The sequence below is a fragment of the Cygnus atratus genome, chromosome 1 (genome assembly GCF_013377495.2).
Source record: "Cygnus atratus isolate AKBS03 ecotype Queensland, Australia chromosome 1, CAtr_DNAZoo_HiC_assembly, whole genome shotgun sequence".
In the NCBI taxonomy this organism is placed as follows: domain Eukaryota; kingdom Metazoa; phylum Chordata; class Aves; order Anseriformes; family Anatidae; genus Cygnus; species Cygnus atratus.
This window is the reverse complement of record NC_066362.1, coordinates 75,043,893-75,068,727: the sequence shown is the minus strand read 5'-3', so window position 1 is coordinate 75,068,727 and position 24,835 is coordinate 75,043,893. Positions and strand designations below refer to the sequence as shown.

The 24,835-nt window shown below is 39.0% G+C and overlaps 1 protein-coding gene across 2 annotated transcripts; it reads right to left on the bottom strand.

Annotated features, from left to right (window-relative positions):
• Positions 1-1,558: 1,558 nt before the first annotated feature.
• Positions 1,559-19,506, bottom strand: TTLL1 (TTL family tubulin polyglutamylase complex subunit L1). 2 transcript variants are annotated; one of them, XM_035540948.2, is made up of 10 exons: positions 19,413-19,506; positions 16,635-16,767; positions 14,638-14,846; positions 12,408-12,588; positions 11,231-11,365; positions 10,964-11,072; positions 7,557-7,700; positions 5,733-5,819; positions 4,445-4,608; positions 1,559-2,933 (listed from the first exon to the last, which is right to left on the bottom strand). In XM_035540948.2, the coding sequence occupies exons 2-10, from the start codon at positions 16,745-16,747 to the stop codon at positions 2,804-2,806; spliced, it is 1,272 nt and encodes a 423-aa protein (XP_035396841.1). In that variant the 5' UTR covers positions 16,748-16,767; positions 19,413-19,506; the 3' UTR covers positions 1,559-2,803. The 2 variants fall into 2 exon arrangements, with proteins under 2 accessions (XP_035396841.1, XP_035396842.1); XM_035540949.2 differs by lacking the exons at positions 16,635-16,767; positions 19,413-19,506 and adding an exon at positions 14,923-15,004 and having other exon boundaries at positions 1,560-2,933.
• Between the last annotated feature and the right edge of the window lie 5,329 nt (positions 19,507-24,835).

Sequence of the window (24,835 nt, the reverse complement as noted above, 5' to 3'; positions counted from 1 at the left end):
TACTGTCGTTATGCCGGTGATCACTTGAGCATATGAAGAGCAAGACTGAGAAGCACATTTATTTTAGCTCTTCCTGGCAAGTTATTACATTAGGCAAAGTCAGAACTTTTGAGGACTTCTATTTCTAATTTTTTTTGCTCCCATGAAATCCCAAACAGTTTCTTTATCTTACAGTCAGATGCACTTAGAGGAAGATTGCCTAGGGCCAAGGCTAGTTACTCAGATCCATGACCTTGTCTACTAGCAGTCACTCAGATTTAAGCCCATTTAAGCTCTCTCAATCAGAGGTCTCAATCAGAGGTAAAACAGCCTTTAATCTTTTGGAGAATTAGGCTCCAGCAAAAAGAGCCACCTTACCTCTGAATGAGGGCATCCACACAAGGTTGAACATCTTGTCATACACGTTAACATCACACCTTTAATTACCCTCAACTCCTACAGTATAAACACATGCCAGAATGGTTTAAACATCTCACTAATCACCTCAGCTCCAACTGATAGTGGAGCATGCCCCAGGCTGTTATCAGTTTACCCACCACATTGTACCATTATTTGTGTCCTACTACAACAGCAGATTTAGCTAAGGAACGCTGGAGTGAAAGTTTAAAATTTTATCCCTGGATATGCAATAAGTTTTCCTTTCCAGCCCTTCCTCCTCCTCACCAGCTTTTCACCTGTACATGGCCTTGAAAGGTAAAAACAAACATCTCACAGAATGATGTTCACATACTGCCCTCCTCCCCCAGAACTATTAGCTAGGGCTGCTTTTGTTTCCTTCTCCCCTCCGCCCCGTTTCAGAGCCTGCAGACAAGTCGTTTCATGCACAGAGCAAACTTTTTCAGCTACCACAGGCCACGGCCCTTTCCTTAGTCAAATTCAGGCAAAGCATTGTATTTTTCAACGGGGGTTCCCAGTTTTGACTTTTACAAGAACATTTCACGTATCTATATGAGGCTTCAAGTTCTTCATAGAAAAGGAAGACTTCCTGCTTGCTTACAGTTATTTTTTGCTTGTTACTGATAAGGAGAAAGGCAATCTGAATCACTTAGGATTTCATGTCATTTCACTTTCGTTCCATAAAACTCTCTTTGTATAGCTATTTTTTGCATGCATTACAAGTGATAACATAGCTAAGCCTTCAAACTTCAACCTCTGCAAAAAGCTTATTGGAAAAGGAAACGAGGAGAAAGCAGTCTGATATACCTGATCACTAGTCCATTGTTTTTAAAAAGAAAGTGGAGTGAGATCAGGAAGAGAGGGTCACCACAACTAACTGCAGTCTCTGATTTCTTGCTCTTTAAAGAGCACTGCATTATTGAATCCATGTTTGTGTCAGCAAGATAAGTTATTAACAATACACTTATGGGAGAGGTTAAGTTTAATTTGCATGCACTTAAGTGGCCTGCCACATAGAAAGGCGAAAAGCACTTAGCCTGCTCTGGCAGGCAGAAATTGAGTATCGCTGCACTAGCAGTATCCAGATTAGAGTGTATTATGGTTGCACGGATACTTGCAACTTCAAGACTCCTTTGTCTTTCTCTCCATAATCCTCCACTATCAAAAAGAAAGGGGGGGGGGGGGAGGAGATGATCAGAGCTGCACATCCATACATATATAAATAACAGCCAAACAGCTGGTGGAAATGCAAGTGGAAAGCAAGAGCCACTGACAGACTCAACTAGTTTATTTATATACTACAATGTTAGAAGGCTGAAATACCTATTTTTAACTTTTGCTCTATACATTTTGGTAGCTAATTATCACAGATTTTGATACAAGAGCTACTAGAAATAGCTTATCATATTCAACGATATTTTTGTTATAGTACATACAAAATATACAAAAATATCCAGATATTCTACTTACGTGCATAAATACAGGAAGAGACTCTGGTGCAACTAAAGATGTATAGCCAGTCTCAAGCACTCAGATTTATTACAGTATGTAATTGTTTTGTCTGATTTTCCAAAGATACATTATCTTGCAATAAAAGTGAACAGCTAGTCAAATAATGCATCAATTTACCATATTAAATATTTCCTTTGTACATGAAACTTTTACCGTTAAAGAGATATCAGCTCAAAACATTTTAAGGGAAAACAAAAACAAAACAATCAAAAAACCCTCAGCATATAAAGATTTACTTTTCAAGTTCTTAAGACTGTTTGTAAATCATTGACTCCATGCACTACTATTTTCTCTCATTACTTTTTTTTTCTTTACTAGCAAGAAGCCATCAACCATCATTCTGGCAATACTTATCCTCACCACTACCACCCTTTCACGGAATCCGTATCTCTTTTATTACATAGATGTAGAGATAGGCTACTATTGAAAATAAACTATATTCAGAGCAACGAGTATCTTCTTTCAGAACACATATTTTGAGTTGTCATCTTTATAAAGAAACCTTTTAATCATTGTTGAGAGTGTATCGGTTTCTTCAAAGTCTGAATATATATGCTTCTAAAAGTTCAGAATTCGTTGATTTCAGAGAACTACTATAAGCACATGCACAAATATCCTTGCATGAAATTAGTTTTTTATATATATGCATACATTTTTTTAAATATATATATATATATATATGCACGTGCATGTGTATAATTATTATAATTGGCAAGTCAGCGCATGTATAGTACAGTTCCTGGTTTTAGAGTATATTTCATTTCTTTTCAAAAGCTGTATTGTCCTCCTTTAATACTTCCCACATACAACATAGCAAAATAGAGAAATCGGTTAATGAACTGCCTTTTTGTTCATGATGTTGTCCTACCACCAGTGTGGTTGGGTTTTTTAATCATTATTTCCAGGTGGTCAATACAGGCTTTCCCGAATCTCTTGCACGACCTCCTTTTGTTCCAGTGGATTGCCCAGAACGACTTCGCAAGTCACGATCAGGACCATCACTTTGCGCCATCTCTTCATCATATCTAAAAATAAGACAATCTGTTCGGTACCTTGTCCCGCTATTCACTACACAAACAAGTCGTCTTCCATATTCTGTTTTGCTTAATATTTAGCACTGGCATTTAATACAAGCTGTTCTACGCAAATGTTTACATGCACATAGTTTGCGATACAGCTATTATTCAAGGAAATTTACCACCACATGATTTTATAATACAGATCAACCAAAACATCTTCAGCTACTTTTTGTAAGAAACAAATTGTTTGGCAGCTTTAGTCAAACTCCTGAGTTTGTGAAATTTCACAAGCGTGAAATGTTCTTCTGTATTTCTCCTCAATATTGCTCTTTGCAGACCTGTGGTTGAGCAACAACATCTGACTGCTGGCCATTTAATGAAGTCTTAAGTTATTGCTTCAAACAGAGGGTTGCTAACTGCAATTTCAGAAAACTCCAATGTTGCATCAGTGAGCAAGTAGGGAAAGAATGAGCTGAACAAACTGTGTTTAAATTAAATGCATTTGATGACATGTATTTTGTAACACTTAACCACAGTGACAAGTAGTTCTTTAAATATCTAACCACATTATAGTCTCAGATAACCTCAGTATACACTTACCTCTCAGTTGTTATGGAAATTTTAATCAGGAATTGGCTACGGATGTATAATTATCAAAAGATAATACTACAATATTTTATAGATCAGTCGTAGAACAGGCATAATATATGTTTAGTTACATTGTTGTATAGGTATTTGTAGCTACCACATATAAAACATTAACTGAAATTTAAATCATAATTCAGCTGACACTTACATATATAACTGATTTTACTAACATATCAAAAGAGTGTAAAACTGGTATGAACTATTGGATCAACTGTGTACATACCACATTCCTGACATCCTAAACAACTGTAATATAAATAGGCTTGAGAACCTATCTGAACATTCTTTCAATAAACATGAGAAATTGTCATCAACATGGTATTTAAGTGTTCCTCTGCATCCTAGATAAATCCTTCAGACACTCCAACATAAAGAAGTCCATCTCCTTGATTTCTCCCTTTGTAATACAGATTGCGGAATTTTAAAAATACCTGGCAATGCATTATTATTATTACATCCATGAATGACAAGAATTAAGTGGCATCATTTCTATGAACTGAGAGGTAATAGCTATTTGATACAAATTTTATCTATTTAACTACAATCTGTATGTTACACTCGAGAAAATTAAACTCTACGTATGTAGAAGACAAATGCTCTCTATGCTTCTATACCTCAAATTCAGCTGCTGGAAGCTCACTACACCCAGCGGTTTATTAGACAATTTAAGTTCCCTCTGGAGATAAAGGATGTACTCCCACCTCCAAAGCTGCTAATGCAGCCCTAAAAAATGAAGTGCTATCTTTGTGTCCATTTTTCCCATATGAATGAATTAAGTTTACTTTATCTCTGTGATCTACACTGCACATTAAAAAAAGTGGAGCAACTGAAAAACATTTGCATTTATACAGAACATTGATAAAACTTACAAGACTTCATAATTGCCAAGAACCTCTTTTGGTGGAGATTTATTCCATTTACAGTCTGGAATTTCCCCATTTGGCACAGCAATGTTAAGTGTGTCATTAATAAGATTATACTTCAAGATGCGATCATTAGCCGTACTGGAAGTAAGAGAAGGGGAAGCATTAACCTACAAAAAAAAAGGCAGCATCAATTTTTTGAGTAGTACAGTTCTCTAAACAGCACGTGTGATGACTACACATACTATTTGGGAAATGAAGAATCAGCGTCTCTAAGCACATCTTTCAGTTCCTCAGATGTTGAATGGAATCCCCCGTTGGGCTTTTTTGTTTTTTTTAAGTTAAAAAAAACAACACTACATGTCTGCAGCATCAGAAGGCCTTGAAGATTTTTCCTGAGACTAAGTTCACCAGGTTTCAGAAAGGCAGATTTTGTTTAGTTTTCTAAGCTTCCATGGATACCAAAACCATAAATTTCAGTGCCTGGTTCACTCCAACAGTTGCTACACACAGGAATCTGTAGGCTTATTCTAGTTAAACAGCTTTTATTTATGTTCTTAATCCAAGTTCTCCCCTGTTAAATTGTGAGCTGGAGAAACACATATGCTCCCTCTCTATTCAGAGCACTAAATTGGATTTTTTTTTTTTTTTTAGCTAAGGCTAAAAGTGGGGTTAATTTTAACATATCTCTTGTGTTCCACATTTATTACAAAGAAGTGGTATCAGAACAGTAAACAGCTTTGCTCTTTCACTTTCAGTAGGATTAAGAAGGAAGAGGGCTAGATAAAATTTTTGTTGAACACACAGATCCAAAGTTAATACACTAAAGAGAAATTTATGTGAAAAAAGAAGCTTTCCAAATTTCCCAATTATCCTATATATGCCTCCCCTTTCTTTCCTCCTAACCTGCAACATTAATGACATGACAGCGCTCAAGACTTGGTAAGCTCAATGTTATGCTGCATCAGGCCAATGTCAATTTTCCAGCTACTGATACATTAACTAAGAGGGCTGCTAATATTCAGACTGCCTCTGAAGTCTAATTGTGTGGATGCTCCGGATTTGGAAGACAAAACAGAAAGCCAAACACACAAAAAAAAACAAACAAAAAAAGCACACACTAGCTTGGTCATCACATGGTCTATTTTACTTTCTGACATTTTGCCTAATCCACTTACCTGAAGAACAGAAAGACAAAGCTTAAAAAGAGAAAACCAAGTAGATTTCTCTGTACTCTTTTACTCTGTGAAATAAAATTAGTAAGAAGTTATTTCCATATTTTGTGTAACTTTACCTCAATTAGCCATGGTTTAAGCTTGTCATCAATGATAATGTCATATCCATAGCATTCAAAGCAGTGTTTATCATTATTCATTACAGGCTAAAAAAAAAAGACAAAAATGTATTAAGAACAACAAATTTGTAAGTAACCTGATTACGCACTTGATTTGCTGTAAGTGACATGACTGGATTACAAATCTTCTACAACATAAGCTAATGTAACTCTAACATAAGCTTACTAATAAGTTCAGGATTCTCCCCACATGCAACTCCAAAGTACATATTTCAATATTAATGATTGCATTAATGCCAAGGACTAAGTTACATTAGTTCTCCATCATGCTTCCAGATTTAAAATAAGTGTTCTCCCATTTTTCAAAAGCAGTAAGAATATCTAAAACCTGAATATATCTGGAGAAATTGGGAAGTTTTCAAGTTTACATAACACAGCTTCACATAAACATAAATTCTTTAAACTTCAGAGATGGAAGACTTATTCAAAGACATTTCTTTTACTGCAGAAAGTTAAGGTCAAACAATTACCAGATATTTTTAAAAACTATTATTAGCTCAAGCCATCTACGATCTTGAATGCTAAGAGAGACAAAGGATCATGTTGTACATAGATACACATCCTCCGCTCAATTTTCCAGCATCTGCAAAGGATTTTCAGTATGCACGCCAAGACTTTTATACAAATCTCATCAGATCTTTTAAAGAAACCTTTGGAACAGGTTAGAAACATGATTTCCTCCCCTACATTAATAATGAAAGCTTTTCATTTCTTCAGAGAATGAAAGAGGGGTAAGAGGAAAGAGCATCTCTTATTACATCTGTCATTCTCAGACACAAAGAAGTACTGAAGCTGACCAAAACATTTCATCCTCTATATTCTAAACACTTTTCTTCTCCTAAGGTTCTGCAAACATTTAGATTAAATACCTTTTCTTCTCGCATCTGTTTTCAAATATGATTGGATAGCAGACGCTGAGGTGAGCCCCACTTCCCCACCTCCCACCGATTCTAGCTTCGTGACCTTGTCCCTCTTTCTTGTGCTGATTCTGGCATTCATCTGATCCTTCAGTGAGGTCATTCAGCTTATAACACTGGCAGAATACCAACCCATCAATAAAATAGTAATTTTTCAGTTGGACAAGTGAGATGATTCAACTCCCAATGGTGCCAGGACCAGCCCAAAAAAGATGACGAGACCGTGCACTTGAGAACAGGACAGCCCTTCTTGGCAGCAATAAGCTCTTCAGTTACCCCAGTTGACCCATGGAGCAGTACCTGCTCTCTTATGTAATCATGGAATATTACCCAAACACTCGAAGGTCACTCAAGCAGAGGACTGTTATATTTAAATCAAAAAAAATAAGAGTATAACAGTTCATGATAACTATGTGACTAGTATATAGAAGAGCTGAAAGTAAGTTACGTAAGTCTGCTAAACTAATATCCTTACATTTTGATTGATAAATTGTCCTCCACAGCTATTTTTTCTTTGACACATTTGTTATTGCTGAAATGACATCATGAGCCTTGGCAGAACTTAATACTATTCACAAGGGCAGTATCAAGTCATATTAAATAGTTCAGAGAGACCTGAATGAGAGAGATTCATTCAGCTCTTCAATATGCACCCACAGCTCGCCCACCCACCCAAGATTCAAGTTCACCCAGCTCAAACAAATCAATAGATCACAGAATTGCAGGAATCAGCATCAACACTGTCATTCAAATACCAGGAAACAGATTTCAAGGATTTTTTGGTGGCAAGCTCACTTGCATGGTTATGAAAAGTCTACAGTAGCAGCATTCCCAGAACAGTACTCACCGCAACGGCTTTCAGGGACTGCACAATTATCCAGTGAATTTCATCAAATAATTTGTTTGTCACTTCCTTTCCACGGGTGCTTTCTAGATACAGGCGTAAGTTACTCACTGTCCACTTGCCTCCATGGATATGATTGTAATCATCCTGAAGAGTTGCACAGTTAATTTAGTCTAAGATTTTGAAGTTGTTCAGCAGTTTTGTTTCATCCACACAAAAAGCCCACTTATACTTGCATACAAATGTTGTTTTAAAAACAAACTCAAATTGCTTTTACTCTATTTTACAGCTTTATGCAGACTTCATCTTTAAACTGCCCTCTACATAAACAACCATTTTTATTATAGCCATATGTTTATATTGCACTTCACAAATCAAGTAATAAAGCTGGACTTAAAAGAAAAAAAGTACTTCAACAGTTTAATAGCAAAATCTAAGTTTCGACTGGGAAATCTAAGTTTTGAAGTGTGACAAGAGAGGACTGAACCTTTTTCCTCCTCTGGAGAAATAGTTAATAATAGCTAAATTTCACTAAAGTTAGCAGTTCTAAAATGTAGCACTTATCTGGGTTTACTCATTTAAAATATGACTTGTCTGTTTCCCCAAAAGACAAGCATGGTATATTCTTAATGGTACTACTGACAACAGCTGCATTAATGATGACAGTGAAATAACACCTGAATTACTCTCAAACAATTTTTCAGGTAATTCAGTACTTTGCTATAGAAAACACATTAAGTGCTGCTGAAACAGAACAAGGGAAAAAAAGGAGGTTGCTATATTTTTGTCTTTTCAGAGGCTATCAACGTCCTGCAAGATATTCTCACTAAACGGAAGGACCAAAGCAAACTGATGGTGTTCTTACCATCATGATGGAAAGACATTTTCAGTCCTCAAATAGCTCTCAGGACAAGGACTTTATCCCTTTTTAAAGATTTTCCTCTGAGTGTTTATAAGAACGATTGTATGCCTGCTAAATTATAAAACACTGAATGCCTAGAGTAGAAAAAAGTTCTCATAGGAATGAAACCTTTCATCTTGTAAAACAAGGTCAGAGAAACCTCTATCTATTCTTAGTTTTTTGTTTGGTTGTTTTTTTTTTTTTTTTTTTCCTTCTCTCCTCTACAGCTTCCCCCATCGTAAATTTGAAAGACTATACAAATAAAGATCTGAAACATGGTTCTCAGGACTTGCATGGAAAAAATGTCTTAAGACCACAGATTCCAGAAAGGGGACAGAGATCAAAGTTTCAACCCACTTTGCATTTCAGAATAAGTACTCAAATCAAAATAGAATCATCGAATGGTTTGGATCAGAAAATAGATTGCAACAGTATAGAGCTTTGCACGGTCACAACTATTTAATTAAAAATATCAGAACAAAGCAGAATATTGCAGGCTACATGGACGATTGCTAACAGAAAATTAAATAGAAGAATTACTGTTTTTTTTTGCATTACACATGCAGTGAATAATGATTTAGAATTATATTTTCTGGCACAAATATTACAATGTGTATACTTAATTACCCTCCTTCCCTTTACATTACTTTTTCTCCCTCCCTGATATTGAATTATAAGCTTTTCAATTTAGTGATATTTTCCCATGAGCTTGTAGGATACAAATAAAGTAAAACTCCAGGGTTCACATAGGGTTTAGAGTAGAGATGAAAAGCTAGAAACTAAGAGCTTTTCCAGACCTCATCATAATTTTGATAAATCACTTGACAGTTCAAATTAGGTGGTTCTTCTAAAATTGTAGAGCTTAGTTGCCTCTGAAGTTGCAGACATGTTTAAAACAGAAGGAAAGATGGGACAGAGTGGCTAAACTTTTCTCACCTCTTTCTGGAAGACTCAACAGGTATTAATGGTTCAACATTTCTAAAAAAAAATAAATCTTTCAAATGCTCCAGTAATGACTCTACATTTTTATGCTTATACTTCTATACCCATTTCTGTTGTCCTTTCTTCTTTCAAGATGACCTCACTACTTATTTTCACTTCTACTTTTATTTGGGAGAAATACTGAAGTTCTTGGGAGAAATACTTTAGTTGGTGTAGAAGATGAAAGGGTGCATGATAATGGGATAGGCAGCATATCCCATGCCTCATCTCTTCTCTGTTACTGGCAACAGCACCATGATTTATGCTCTTACATTGTACGGGAACTGTTTTACTGCAACTCAGTGTGCCCTGTCAGATCATAAGATCTCTGAAGCACTTCACAAATCAGCATCTGAGCAAGAAAATATTTGCAGTGCTAAAAGTGTTACATTTTGACACTTACTCTAGCTAATAATTACCACCATAGGTGACATTTACAATTCACACCTTTGTTACAGGAATATCCGGATAAAAACAGTTCTGTTATGCTGCTATAACAGTTATAAGCTATAGCTATATGTAGGTTATAGCTATAACTGCTAACAGTTCTGCTATAACTTACAAAGCGGTAAGACACAAGGCACATTTTTCTTTGTGCATGAGCGTGCATATACATATATGTATGTATTTTCAATGCTCTTAAAAAAATAAACCCCACAAAATTGGGAAGTAAAACAATGGAGTTTTAATCCCTGCTACGGAGGCACGTTTTACAAATCACAGACATCTGCTAAAAATGCAGAAGGGACAGCCATTATCAAGTGAATTCCCTGAAGGAACAAGGTTTGGGCAGTGATACTGCATGTCCACCCATTTCACTGGTGAATTTTAGCCTATTTTGACAAAGGGAAATGCTGTCAAAGCTATCAGGCTTCCACATATTTTATGAGCATCAATGGCAAATTACAGGACGGAACTGTTCTTCAGGCAGAACTCCATCATTGTGCATTCAAGAGGAAGCCACCAGCTGGCCAGGCAGCAAACATTTATCACTAAACTCACAACTGCATGTTCCCTTTTTCACCAAAGAAAGCGGGGGGGAGGAGGGGGACAACACCACAACGACGACACATAGGAAGAAGGTGGAAGGCACTGTGGTAAATAAGTGCTGAAAACAGGAAAGCTGAATTAACTGGATAGGTGAGAAAGAGGGAAGGGGAGATCAGGAAGGAGATATTCAAGTGCCATTATAAAATACAAATCCACAGGAACCAGGCTTCATTAATTCCACTGCTCATAGACAGAATTGCTAAGTGAGCATATTAGCATTTAAATGACAGGAGACTTGGAAAGAAATTCCAAGTAAATACTGTGATGATATCACAGTCTATTACAGAGCTTGCAACTCATTATCTTGCATATATTTTATCTACAGTCTTTTACAATTTATTTATTTAAAGATCAAATAAGTAATTTAATTGCAAGCTGATGAAAAAATGACAAAAAGCCTTTTTATTCCAAACTTTTGGGACAATTCAAGAAAACCAGTCTTCCTATGAAAAAGCACCGAAGAACACAGTACACTTACCCCATGTTTCTGAATGGCAACATTTGTAAGATGTACAAACATGTTATCCAATTCACTTGTACTTGGTGTATATTTTACTGTACAAAACCGGCAAAATCCAAGTTTATACCTTAAATGCAAAAAGTCATTAAAGTGTGTTAAACCCCAGTAGGAAGTAAGGAAAAGATCATCCCAGGACACCATGTACATGTTAAACTTCTTTGTGCAACAATGGCAACATTATTTTGACTACATTAAACATTAAAACACAAACATATACAATCTTACATGTAACATCTCAGAGGGCGATAGGTAGATACTAAAACATACAGACGAAGGTCAAATTTCTTTCCTCCAATTAGTAATGGATTGTTGATATATAGAGAAATCACATAAGCTTCTTTGGAAGACTGAGATACAAACCTGTAAGACATCAGTAAGCTTTCAGAATGTGACAACTGTAAATGTTATAACATGATAGATCTTTTTCTTCTTTAGAAGCAGCCTGTACTTTTGAATTGACTGAAATCTTGTATCTTATTGGCAATGCAATGTTTTAAGTTATACTGGTTAATAAAACATGCTTGGCATCCATCATTACATACCGAAGAAAAAAAAAGTTGATACAAAACACATGGCTGAGATTTCCATTTAAATTCAGTTTTGAAGTTAACAGAGTAGCAAACTGAGCCACTCAGAATGCAGTTCTACAAACCAGCCTTTTCCTTTGAGAGCATTTACAGCTAATCAGAGTTCAGAAAAGCAAAGAGTACATATTACATTACCTTTGTTAGTCAAAGCCTAGAGTGTTTGTATTTATGCATGGCTTGCAATTGCAAAGCTAGCTTTCAAACTGTGACATTCTTCAGATTCCAAGGTAAATAGAAAAAAATACTCAAGGGAGGTTTAGCCAGTCAATTTAAAACCGAAAAAAATAGCATTAGTTGTGCAATCAAAACTTTTATTAGTCAGAGGAAAACACAGATTGCTAAACTGTTAGATCCATTTGGAAGTAAGTCACCAATGTAAGGCGTATTACTTTGTGCTCCAAATAGATCACGTCTTTATTTCCTAAAAGCACATTCCTCCTTTGTACTAGTTTAAGAAGTGAATTGATACATATTAAATACAAACTGCTCAGGGAAAGATTTTTTTCCTCACTTCCTGTTATTTAACACTATGGAGCAGAACAATTTGTTTTTGCATGTTATTCATCCAACACTAAAAGCATTTTTTATAGAGAATAGTTATTCAAACAGTTTTTTATACCTCCTCACACCAAAATAAATCTTACTAAGACTTGTTTGAAGGAGGAAGCCAGATAATTGAGATGAAATGCAAAACTATATAATGACAAAGCAATAGTAATGAAATACTTTTCCCTGTGCATTGGACAACTAGCATGTTCATGTGGTTCACCTGATTATACAAAGTACAACAAAGGGTTTAGTCTTTAAGCACTTACGAAGATGTTTTGCTATCTCGAGACCATTTTTTAATTTGAGAGAGTTTATTAATTAGAAATATTCCTTTTCCTTGAGCTTTACCACAAGGTTTCATAATCCAAGTGCTGGAGGGATTTTTTCTGAATTCTTCAACAAAGAGATTATAATCGGCAGGAAGCATAAAAGTAACAGGAACAAAATCTGAGTTAAGAGAAAAAAAAAAAAGGTTCACGATTAAGGACGCTATATCTAAGAAGACTATTCATGAATATAGGGTAAAAAATAATTTCTTGGTTCTCAATTTTTCCAATCTGGCATGATCCACCTTCAAGAAAACTCATGTTGCTTTTTAATCTCATTTGGTTCATAGTTTTTACTTAAAGAATTGCTAAATATTGCATGCTGCTAATTTCAGATCAGCAGACTTTAATTCATATGGATTATTTTTCTTCTGTTTAAATGATGTGCAATTAGAGTATTAGACACCATTCCAACTTAACTTATATTAGCAAAATTTCTCGATTTCATATGCTAGCTTTTATCATTCTTCAAATCTCTGTATATGCAAAAATCCTAATGTTGATGTTTCCTCTTTGGATGTGGTATTTTTTGTTTCTGTGTAACTTCCATTAGTCATTCTTTGCTCCCATACCCAGTATTACCATGCTCGCTGAAATCTAAAGAAAAATATTTCTTGCTTTTCGCTATCAGATTATTGTTTCATCCATAAAGCAATGCTTCTTTCTTACACAGATGAACAGTGCTTTTTTTTCCACTTGCCCCAGATGTAAATCAGTTCAATGTCTCCATCTCTATTTCACTCCAATGCTTTCCGACCTCTGTAACAACTTTGCTCTCCTTACTCCCAACTTACTCCTACTTTGTTTGTTTTGAGGGGGTAGTGGCTTTTTTCCTTTGGTTGGTTGTGGTTTTGTTTGTTTGTTTGTTTTTTTTGCAGGGGGGGAGGGGCAATGGTGGTGGTGGTGGATTTTCTGTTTGTTTTTGCTTGTTCTTATTTGTTTTTAAACTTCATTTTCTAGCAGTCATTACCAGTTCTCCAACTTCCCCTAAATTTCTCCTCTGAAGAGTTTATCCACTCAATTCTGTCTGGAACCTTTCTACAAAAGATTATTTTAGTTTTTGCTCCAGTATAGGATTTCCAGATAATGTTTTTTCACTTTTGATTTAAAGAAACTCCAGCCCTTTCTGATATGAAGTTTTAGGGCCCTTCAGTTCCACCACTGATCTTATAGCAAAATACCTTAATGCCACAATACTTCCCTCTTTAAAATAGTTATAGATACATATGCAAATCTATTTCTGTATATCCTTACATTTAGGAATAATAATTTCATGATTATTCCTTATGCTTATAAATAATCATTTCATGATCATTTCTCTTCAGCCCATGTTGCTTCAGCTAATGCTGCACTGGTAAGTTCAGTCTTCATTAAGAACCTTACTACTTACCAAACCAAGCCTAAATACAACTTCCACACATAGTAACTGGATTTGTTCTCTTCCCTGAACAGCGCTATGTACCAGTAAGAACACAGTGGAGGAAACACCCAGTGTGACAGAAACAGAAATGTTCAATCTTTTAGTCCTGCCTTGTGTCTAATTTCAGCAAAGTTCTTGAATAGGTTGCATGACCTCTGCTTCTCTCGATTTGTGAAATATTAGCCCTTATCCTTCAAAACAAGGTTTGTGAAAAGCTTTGAAAATACAGAATTTCATATTAAATGTTTGCAAATACTGTTTTTAATCACTTTCCCTACTCTTGTGTTTCCTTATGCTCTAATGGCAGGTTTGTGGGGAGGGAAAAGGAGGAAAAGACAGGGAAAGAAGGCTGTTATGTTTGCAGAACAGAGTAATTTTAGGATAGAGTACACTTTATTCTATTTAACTGACTGTTAGTGACAGAGCATCTGCAGATAGTCATTTTAGCGTTGGAACACTTCAGAAATTCAGAAAATTGAGCTGTGCTGCAACTAGATTACTTTTATGCGATGATCCAAACACATCAATTTTAGGTCTCCAAAAGCAACCTGGTAAAAACAGGCAGCTTTGGTTGCACATACTTCTTGCAAGCAGCAGTTTTTCTTACTCAATTCATTGCACAAAACTAGCAACGCGTAAATTAGAATAATTTGTACATTAATGTGCTGTTCTGTTGCTGTTTCAAGTTACAATGCCAACAGGTCACTGACCACACAGTAAACAAGATTAAAGCTGATAAGAACCACATACCCAAATAAATATATTTTCCATTTTCATCCTTTTCTGCAAGAGGACTTCCTTCTTTCTCAAGTTCTCTCCTATATCGCTTGATATTTTTTACCATCAAATCCTTTCTGGTCAACTCATAGTGGTTGGGGAAATGATTGACAATTTGGTCATCAGAAAGGCGGTAACCAGTTTCCACACTGAAAACATTTCTGATCGTTTGTACGCTCATCCTGAAGGCAAAGACAGATACCAAATTACTTTTCTCAAGAAACACGACCCAGGAGGACAAAGTTGTAACAGTGTTACCTTCACTTCATCTTCTCCCTCTCACTGTTTTCTCCCTCTTTCACACTTCTCTTTCATTGCTCTGTGTAGTAAAATACTTTGCTGCAGAGACAATACAACATACTCTGAACCCCTGTTAGCAAGACCAAATGAAATCCTGCCAGAGGTTGTCTCAGTCCCTCTGCTACTCAAATTTGGGCAGATGGTGAGGCAAGTAAAATGACAGCTTGGACCTAGTGGACTCTGGCTTGTTGATGACAGACAGGTCAAATCCCAGCAGGGCCTACAAATGACTGATATGCACCCAAATACTACATAGGCATCTTTCTAAATCTATTGGTTTGCTCTCTGGAAGCTCAGGTTTCCTCTTAAAAAAAAAAAAAGCCCCAAAAACAACCTCATACTGACTACCTTGCTATCTGAATTCCAAAGTACTTCAAGTACATGAATGGTGAATCACAGATCTTGCTAAAAGCATCCATAAATGCCAGAGCAGAGAGCTACGGTGACCCAAGTCATCAAATCAGTTATCTACTTCATTTTTCACAAAAGATAAGAGCAGAGCCACAAATACAAAGTTTTTTTTTCTTTTGTACTAAAGGTGTCACACTGGAAATTTAAGATTATTTCCTGAACGCCATCAATCTGCTGTTATCATTTCAGGAAGAAAACAAAACAAAACAAGTAACAACAGTTTGCATGAGAGTCCTGTTCCCCTACTCCTCCCTCCAGCTGCATTCCAAAAGCACAAGCAGATTACTATATTCCTACTCATTTAAATAAGTGGTTAACAAAAGGTACATTCAGCAGTATAAAGTGCCATTCTGTCATATTTGAAAGGGACGATATCAATGGCTTGGCTTACCTGAAGAGGTACTGTTTCTACCATTTAATAAATTACTGCATCCTAGCACAGCACTGCAGTCTTGTATTAGACAAACTCCATTACCTTGATTTAATTTCATATTCACCTTTCAGCATTGAAATGTTGAAAAATTAGTTTGCATATAACTTTTTACTATGAGGAGAAGTCGAGTGCAGTTCTCAAGGCCTTTACTACAAGAGCTTGCACTCTGGTAACAGGGCAAACCTCTGCTACACTGATAAAAGAATGTTGTATCATATATTGGAACCACGTACTTTTGCTTACATCAGGTTGTCAGAAAAATTTAGGTAAAGGCACATTCAAAAATTCCAACTGGGCCACAAAACCCCTCCTACAGTAGAGTATACAGTAAGCAGACTTTTTTTCCAAGAAGTTTGAATAAAATCAGATATCACATTTCAAAACGAAACAAAAAACACACCACTGGCTACAGCCTTTGCCCTGGTGTTTTTACAAATGGTATCCTCAGAAGCAATTGTCATCTTGCTAGGTTAGTGACTTTCCAATGCCTGACAAAATCTTTGGGAAACTGGAAAGACATACAAGGTCATTAGCATAGGAAAGGATCCACTCGGACAGGACCTCCTGTCCCGAGGAAACCTAATGACTTCAGCAGGCCTACACAGCTAGAGGCGAAATCTACTAATACAAATCTCAACAAAACATCAGCAATAGCATAAGAAATTACAGGAGCAATGAAACAATGTTATGCTCTTAGGAACACTTCAGTAAGTTAATGTGTGCATCTTTTATTTTTAAATATGCATTTTGTTATATTACTAATGGTATTAACAGAAGACATTAAAATACTTCACAAATTTAGAAATTGCTATTTTAATGTACTTACCAATAAAAATTCCAGTCTTCATTTTCTGCCACCTGAATCCAGCCTCTTTTTTCAAAATTGTTTATTAATACAGATTTTTCTATGTCAGTTACCCACTTTACTTTTCCTGCCATTATCCCAAAGCAGGATCAACCTGTTAGCAAAGAACAGTGTAAAGGTGTGAAATGGATAACATAAGGAGAGAAAAAAAAACTGGACAGTCAAAGGGGAAGAGAAGTGGAACCTAGAGAGCACTTTAACTTCAGAAAGATGGGAAAAGTAAAACACTGTTAAAAAACAAGGAAAAGAATGTCCTAAGTTCAGACTGAGAGCCCACATTTGTCAACTGGACAACTACAAACCAGAACAACTCTAGTTACAAGGATTTTCCATGCTCTCCAGCCAATTCACTTTTTATGAATGGGCGCATAGCTCACATCTCTCCTTAAACACACTAACGACAGAAATCACTATCATATGTTTACTGGGTGCTGTTTATGGAAAAAAAAAAGCATAGAGCACAGACTGTTTATCACTTCTAACCAAGACTTACATGCAATTACATTTTTAATTTTGTTTTGAAGCAGGAGAGTTCACATGGATCACTTCACTCACCAACTGCAAACTAAATAGAAGACTCCAAAAAAAACCCTTACACTCTCAAGGAACAGTATGCTGTGCCGTAAGGAAAAGAACTAAAGTAACATTACTAACTTTTTATTGTCTTCTCTGTATTTCATGTAGCTGTGATTTTGCCTTCTGCTCTAGCTGCTGGGGCGCAATAAGCTGGTATCAACAAAAACAAAACACTTGAAAGCAGACTTTCCCAGACCTAAGGCTATTAAAACAGTCCTCACAAGCTGCATTTCAACTCATGACATCTAGATGTCACTTTCTATACTAGATCTCTCTCACTTGTCCATATCATCCTTTCCCCTCCCTTAGGATCTCAAGACCTGTTGGAAGGGACCTCAAGAGGTCCCTAGTGCAGACTCCTGTTCCAAGCAGGGTTAGACATGAGGTCTGACCAGGCTGCTCTCAGCTTTATCCAAGCACATTTGGAAAACCTCCAAAGACAAAAGCAGCATAGCTGCTCTGGGCATCCTGTCTCACCACTCAACTGCCCTTATGGAGAAAAGATTTTTCCAGATTCAGCCTGAACCTCCCTTGTTTCAGCTTGTGCTTGTTGTTTCCCATCTTCCCACCCTTCAGCACCCCAAACAGCTTGGCTATGCCTTCTGGAAAACCTCCTTACAGGTACAGGAAGGTTGCAATTACATGACCACAAAAGTCACCTCTTCTCCAGGCCAAAGGAGCACAGTTCCCCCAGCTCCTCGTCAAAGGACAAGCACTTCAGCCCCCATGGCAATCCTCCACTGAACTTGCTTGTTTATACGCATCTGCCTTATGCTGGGGGCTCAGGTTATTTTTGTCCATCCTCATATATATTGTGCTACAGCCTTGCCCTTTCTCTTTAAAAGAAAAAAAAAAAAGAAAAAAAAAGCCAGGTCTAAAAGATGGAAATAAATGCATAACAAATGCACTGAAGGTGTGAGGATAAGCCAAACATCCACAATTTCTACTTCTCCAAAGGACAAGCTGAAGCTTTTCTGACAGCACTATCATGAGAAAATGATAATACTAACGTCAGGGGAAGACAGCTCTCATAAGCAATTTCAATTGTTGTGTACATTCCACAAATGAGTTTTAAAATTGCAGCCTAGTGAATTTTCATAGCTATCTTACCCAGAAATCCACTACAGATGAGTACTGATTCAGCCGAAAATCTGAGCCCAAGGCACATTCTTTGGCATGTGCCTCTCCCAAGAACAAAAGCTGCCATGCAAGGAAGGGGGATAGAACAGAGGTATGCACGCACATAACACCATCTACTGCTCCCTCCACTTATAGTTTTCCACCGAAAAAATCAAACTCAAAAATGCAGTAATTACACCAGTAGAGATGAGTAATCAAGGTAATCAAGATGATTTTTGCAACTAAGACAACCCAAGAGGTCTTCAGCTCCCACAACCGGATGTGGAGACACGTTCCGCTTCAGTCTCCCTCCTCTCAAGAGCCATAGCTCACGATGCAGCATTCCCACTTTTTCCTTCCTAGTCTATTTAAATTGACAAATTCCACAAGGCAGATGTTTACTATTAGGCTTTGGTTTTGAAGCGTTTTAGGCCCACTTATTTTTCATTCACATTGGTAAAACAAGTTGAAATCAAGCCTAAATAAACAGATGGAAAAGAGCACATGAACTTGCGGCCTTCTTTGTGTGCTTATACAACACACAGTTCTACAAGGCGATGACTTTTCACTGGGCCTTCTAGACACTACCAAAACAAAAATAAATGAAGCAAAAGGATTCATTTACTTGAGCTGAAGTACATCTGAATCACAGTCAGTGACTCACTAGTACCACACACCACCTTGTTGTGGTTTTAAAAGCTCAGGGGTTAGTCAGCATGAGATAGAATCCTCCTTTCAAAAGGAAATGCGTTAAATGCTACAAAAGCCTTAATTAAGCACACTGTAAAAACGTGAACGAGCCTTAAAACCTGCATGCCACGTCCCTAAGCCACCCCATTAGATCTACCCTCCAGGAGCGGGCGCGCAAGGAGACCTCGGGCTAGGCACCCGCCTCACGGGAAGGGCCGCGACAGCACAATATATCGCGATAGCGCCGGCGGGAAGGAAGCCGGGCGCCTCCCTCAGTGGCGGCAGCCCCCAGGCCGTGCGGGATAGGGCGGGCTGGGGCAGGAGATGGGGCGCACAGCGCTACCCCGCTCTCACCTGCAGCAGAGAGCAGCCCCTCAATCGCCGCGGCCGCAGCCGCGCCCGCCACCATTGGCCCGCCCCACCCCTTCCGGCGCCGTTCCCTAAGAAACAGGACGCGCGGCGGCAGGACTTCCGGGGGGCCATGCCCGCACGGGTTGGGGGGTGCAGTTGCTAGGGAGACGCGCCGAGGCCCCGCCCCCGCGAGCGCCCGGCGCCGCGCAGCCTGAAGGAGTGGCCGCCATTTTGTGGGCCTGGCGCAGCGCGGCCTTCACGGGCCGCAAGGAGGCGGGGGTCTGCCCCCGCTTCGCCTCACAGCGGGGTCACGGAGCCCGCTCAGCCCTCGCCCCATTCATCCGTGGTTTTGGGAGCTACCACAAAGTCTTTGGGGTTGTAGTTGCCCCGTCTTCTGTTCAGGGAAAAGGTCCTTGATAGACATCTGATTACGAAGTAGATGGCGATTTGCAGAGTCGTTGCCTGACAAAACGTGCCTAGAAATTCCCGGAATGCCTAAAAAGCTTTCACCGGTGCAAAAGCTCAAGTCTCTGTGATTTAACGTATCACATGTTGATCACCATACAGCTATGGGATTTTTTTTTCTGTTGCTGCTGTTCTGAAGGAGTGTGTGAATGTTTCCCTGAAATGACCAAAAACTGTACTTCACAGTTAGAACTGTGTGAGAGAAATAATACCTAAAAATTTACAGCATTAGTGCCTGTGTGGAGAAGCCTGATTTACGTACACACAACTCCTTCCCAGATGAGAGATGATGTTAAGACACTTGACATACATTAGAGTTACTGAGGTTGATATGATCAATACAGAACAAAAGGGTGTTTCATAATGGACTCTAAAGATTGAAGGGTCTCTGAGGGAAAAATAAAGGTGAAATAAATTATTCATTCTGCAAGATGTTATTTATTAAAAAATAGATCCATCAGGTAGTAGCTGAACTAAGCAGTTTGCAATGTGTTGACATAAAACAAACAACTGATACAAATCTATATTCCCTGAGAGCCCTAGTTCTCCATATAATCTGAGTATAATAAATATGCTTTATGATTTACCATATCATCCTATGGTGATAGACCCAGTTGCAAGGTTGCAACTACAAAAATCAGTTAAACCTAATAATTAACATAACAGGAACAAACTGTTAGGTATTCCCTAGTTTAACTACAAAAACAGCTACAAAACACTGCGTATCTTCCTTCAGTCATACACAGTGGAAATTTCCTGACATCACAACACCTCTGGTAACAGGCCAGAGCATGGAACAGCCTCGACAGCTGCCTTTTAACCCAAAAGGTGTATCTTCTGGGACAACTGCTAGTAAGAAAGTAAACCTGGACCTTTTGCTTTACTATCAATGCTTTTTTGTCCCAGCATCCATCATGCCTCAGGGAAAAGCTGAAAAAGTACTGCTTTTTAAATTCATTAAATAATTCATTAAGGACAGAAACAGTTGTTGTTTTGTTTTGTTTCATTTTATGGGAGAGTCTTTTAGCTTAACTCAGCAGTCCTTAATCAAAGTTACAGTTTCATGGAATAAAGATCTGTTGTTTTGCTGTCTCTGAAAATTACATCAACAGCATTACATCACAGCTGAGAGCTAATAATAGATGCTCTAGTTTTTAATATTAATGCATCTCCATTTTGTAACATTCTTGTTCCAACAAGGGAAGTTGGTGAGAATTTGAAAACAGGTTAATAATGCTTACTATTATTGTATCAGGAAATGCTGCGCAGCATCAGCGTGCTATCTTTGTGGCAGAGATCACTCCTACAATGACATTTGTGTGTTTTATTTTAAGCATGAGTCAACTCATGCAAGAGTACCTTCATGTTCAAAATTAAGCCTGGGTGTGGGAAGGGAACCATTATTGATTTGAAAATGAATACAAAACTGAAATAAAAAATTGAAAGTAAATAAAGAATTGAAATGTCAAAAATACTGAAAGGGACAAAGTCTTGGTAAGAAGTGATATTACTGAGGTTAATTTCCCTTTTATTATATTGTACTTTCGAGGCAATTCTCATCCAGCATATTGCATGCATAAGTGTACATACAGTCCTCACAACACAGTCCTCGGCATGAGTTTGAAGATAAGGACTGTCATGTTCATTTCACAGATGAGTAACCCTGATGTGTGGAGCTTGGAAGATGATGGAAGAACATCCAACTCACAAGAAGGATTATAGTACATAGTGCAAGAAAAAGTGGTCTGCATAAATATTATATATACACACACACACAAGCACTTCTCTACGTTTGAAAACTGAATCATGAAAGTCTGCAGACACCTACACTTCAGGCAGAGTGCGCCATCTGTGCCATTGCTCTGCTTCTCATGTTGTTTACCTTCACCAACAGAGAGGTGAAATCATAGTATAAATAGAGAGCAAAGTCCACTGCCAGGCGTTACCCGGTAAAGTCTCCTGTTTGACATGACAATAAAGCGTGGAGCAATAGGGGTTTTCTGGTTCTTTAAAGCTCTCCGAAGCAAACCCTGCCCTCTAGTGATGGCTGATCCCGACTGAATCACTCACCGCGCTGTTATCAACAGCACAGAAGGAAAACACTCAAAGTCCCGTGACCTCACTAAACCTTTTGAGCAAGAGGTCAGGCTTCAGCGGGCATCCCTCCAACCCGTTAGCCCCTGGCTGCGCTCGCTGCGGGGCGGGCGGGGATGCCGCGTACACCGGCTGCCTCTGCCTAGCGGTGCCCCTCGGGGGACAGCCCGCTACCCTCCCCGTCCAACAGCCAGCCCCGCCACATTTCCCAATTCACGAAGCGGCCCTTGGCCACCGGACCGCGCCACTCGGGCGTCTCCGCCGGTGCGAGCAGCCCTCTCAGCCCTCCACTGCACGGCGGGGCCCCCAGCGCCCCGTGCCGGCGGCGGGCCGGGGCGGGGCGGCGGGCGGACGATGGGGGCAGGCCGTGGGCCGGGGCCGGGCCCCACTTCCCCGGCGCCTGCGTGTGGCCGCGGGGCGGCGGCGGCGGCTTCTTAGTGCCGGGGGAAGCCGAGCCGAGGTGAGCGGCGGCGGCGGGGGGAGGTCGGGGAGGGAGGCGAGGGGCCGGCCGGGGAGGCCGTCCTGTGAGGCGATGCTGCGGTAGCGGCGCGCCCGGTTCCCGGCGCCTGCCTCCCCTGCGGAGACGCGGAGCCGGGTGCGCGTCGTTTCGCTCCTAGCGGAGCAGGAAGCGAGCCGTCGCAACAAGCCCGAAACGGACGGCTCGAGGTAAGCGCTCGGGAGCTGCCCTGGTCCTGGCCCCGGGCGGGAGGACCGCGGGCAGCAAGAGCCCACGAGCACGGAGCGAAGACAGACAGTGAGCCTGAGCCAGCTCCGGTGGGTGCCAAGGGCCCGGTCCCCAGGCAGGGCCGGTCCCGAAGGCGGGGGATCTGCTGCAGCGACCCCCGGGCAGGAGGATGCCCCTTTCGCCCTCGGGTTTGTGTGTTTGGTGGGATTAATAACACGCCTGGTAATTGTAACGTGTGGAAACACCACCAGAATATTGTAGGTGGAGTGGGATTTTAAGTCAGAGCAGCTTTGTTACCGCCTGTGCTTCACCAGTATGGGAAGCTTAAGTAAAACTGAGAACGACGTGGTGTTTTAATTCTTTATACTGATGTGTGGGACAACAACAAAAAAAGGCAGCATAAACAGTGACTTAAATTTTAGTTCTTAGACTTTCAATTACCTTGTACTTCCACATCAACCCTTCCCTCCACCTTTCCGATCTGACAGCAGTAAGCAGGATCTCAGAGACACCTGTAGGAGGAGACCGCCAAAAGTCACGGAAGATGCAATGCTTTCTTACCACGAGTCCAGTAGCATGCCCTGTTGCACAGGACAGAATGCAGGTGTGAGGTGGCAATGCATGACACCGTGCGTGCCATGCTAAGGGGGACCAGGTGAGGGAAGACAGCAGCACACACTACCCCAATGCTGCTAGGTTTTTTAAGAATATGAATTATCATGTTTAAATTAACAATATTATTTGAGAAACTGAAGCTAAACATCTGCCTAAGTATTTTTACAGATTATGGCCTTGGTGATGAGCATCCTGTAAATCTGAATTTAGTATCAAGGCATGAATTCCGCAATCTGCTTGCTGAGGATGCCACCAGGCTTGCCGCAGATACTCCACTGTTCGCATGGACGGCAGAACAAGGCCTTTCAAGTACTTTTTTTTTTTTCCAATTTGAACAAATGTTAAATTTGAAATATGCCAATTTTATTGTGTAATGCTGTTAGCATGAGTAATGTGTGAAATTTTTTGACTACCAGTAACAACTTTTCTACCTGCATCACTTTTGTAGTTTTCAAAAATAAAAAACTACAAAGTTTTGAAGTTTTTAAATGTGAGCAAAGAAATATTTTCCATAGCTTAATAGCCCATACATATATGACAGAACTATTTACATTTTCACACTTACCTTTTACAAATTGGCCATGTAAATCAAGTAGCAATTTTAAACAAAATCTTTTTATGTTATAAAACACTCTTGACCTTTTCCTGAGACTGAGTAGTGCAAAGGGCAGAAGATGTTTTGAAAAGGATATGTAAATGTTAGATTAAGTCAGAAAGCTTCTGCTCTAAAACTTAACTCTTTGTGAACAAGTAGAATGAAGAAGACATCCCTGAGATGTTGGCCGCTGCCATGAAACTAAAATCTGAGTGTGGCAGATTTTTTTAAAGAAATGATTAATTTCAGTTTAGTATTAATATCTTTCTCTTCAATGTCCTCAGTTCTCCCCTTAAGACTTTTTTTTTTTTTTTTTAATAAAAGCAGAACTTCCTCATTTCCTTCAGAATTTAGAAGCTGTTGAAGTACACCGGTGAGCACTGAAGGACTCAATAGATACTTTAAGGAAAATGACACTGTAGGTTTATCAAATCATAGCTTTTACTGTGGACGTAACTGTATTATCTAATTTCTAAGGCAGAAACCTTTTGTTGCTTTCTGCGGTTGCATAATAAATGTCCCAGTAGGGACTGGTGCTCTCAGAGTGCTCTAAATGACAATATGCAAATTCTGATGATGCATAAAAATCTGACCAAAGGCAATGAAAGACTTGAGACAGACATTCTTGAAGTCTTGACTCAGAATTTCACTCATGATCCCTTTAACAGTCTCAGCAGAGGCTGAAATAGAAAAATACCTGCGCAAGCTTTATATTTCAAAAGGCTTCCTCCATTTAAAGTCTATTATATCCTTTTATTTCACTCCTGAGGTTACAAGATTTGCTTAAGGAATACATTTTCTTTTGTTTCTAAATATAATCAAACACTTTCTTATCCTGTTTTGAGGTGAGAGAGCCTGTGTTAAACTCCCAGTGAAGGCATGTTCTGATAACAAGAACGTAGATGAAATAAAATGTAGAAGTACAGTGTGTATTTCTTATATTTGCAGAAGTATGGCTTTAATAGCTGTTTG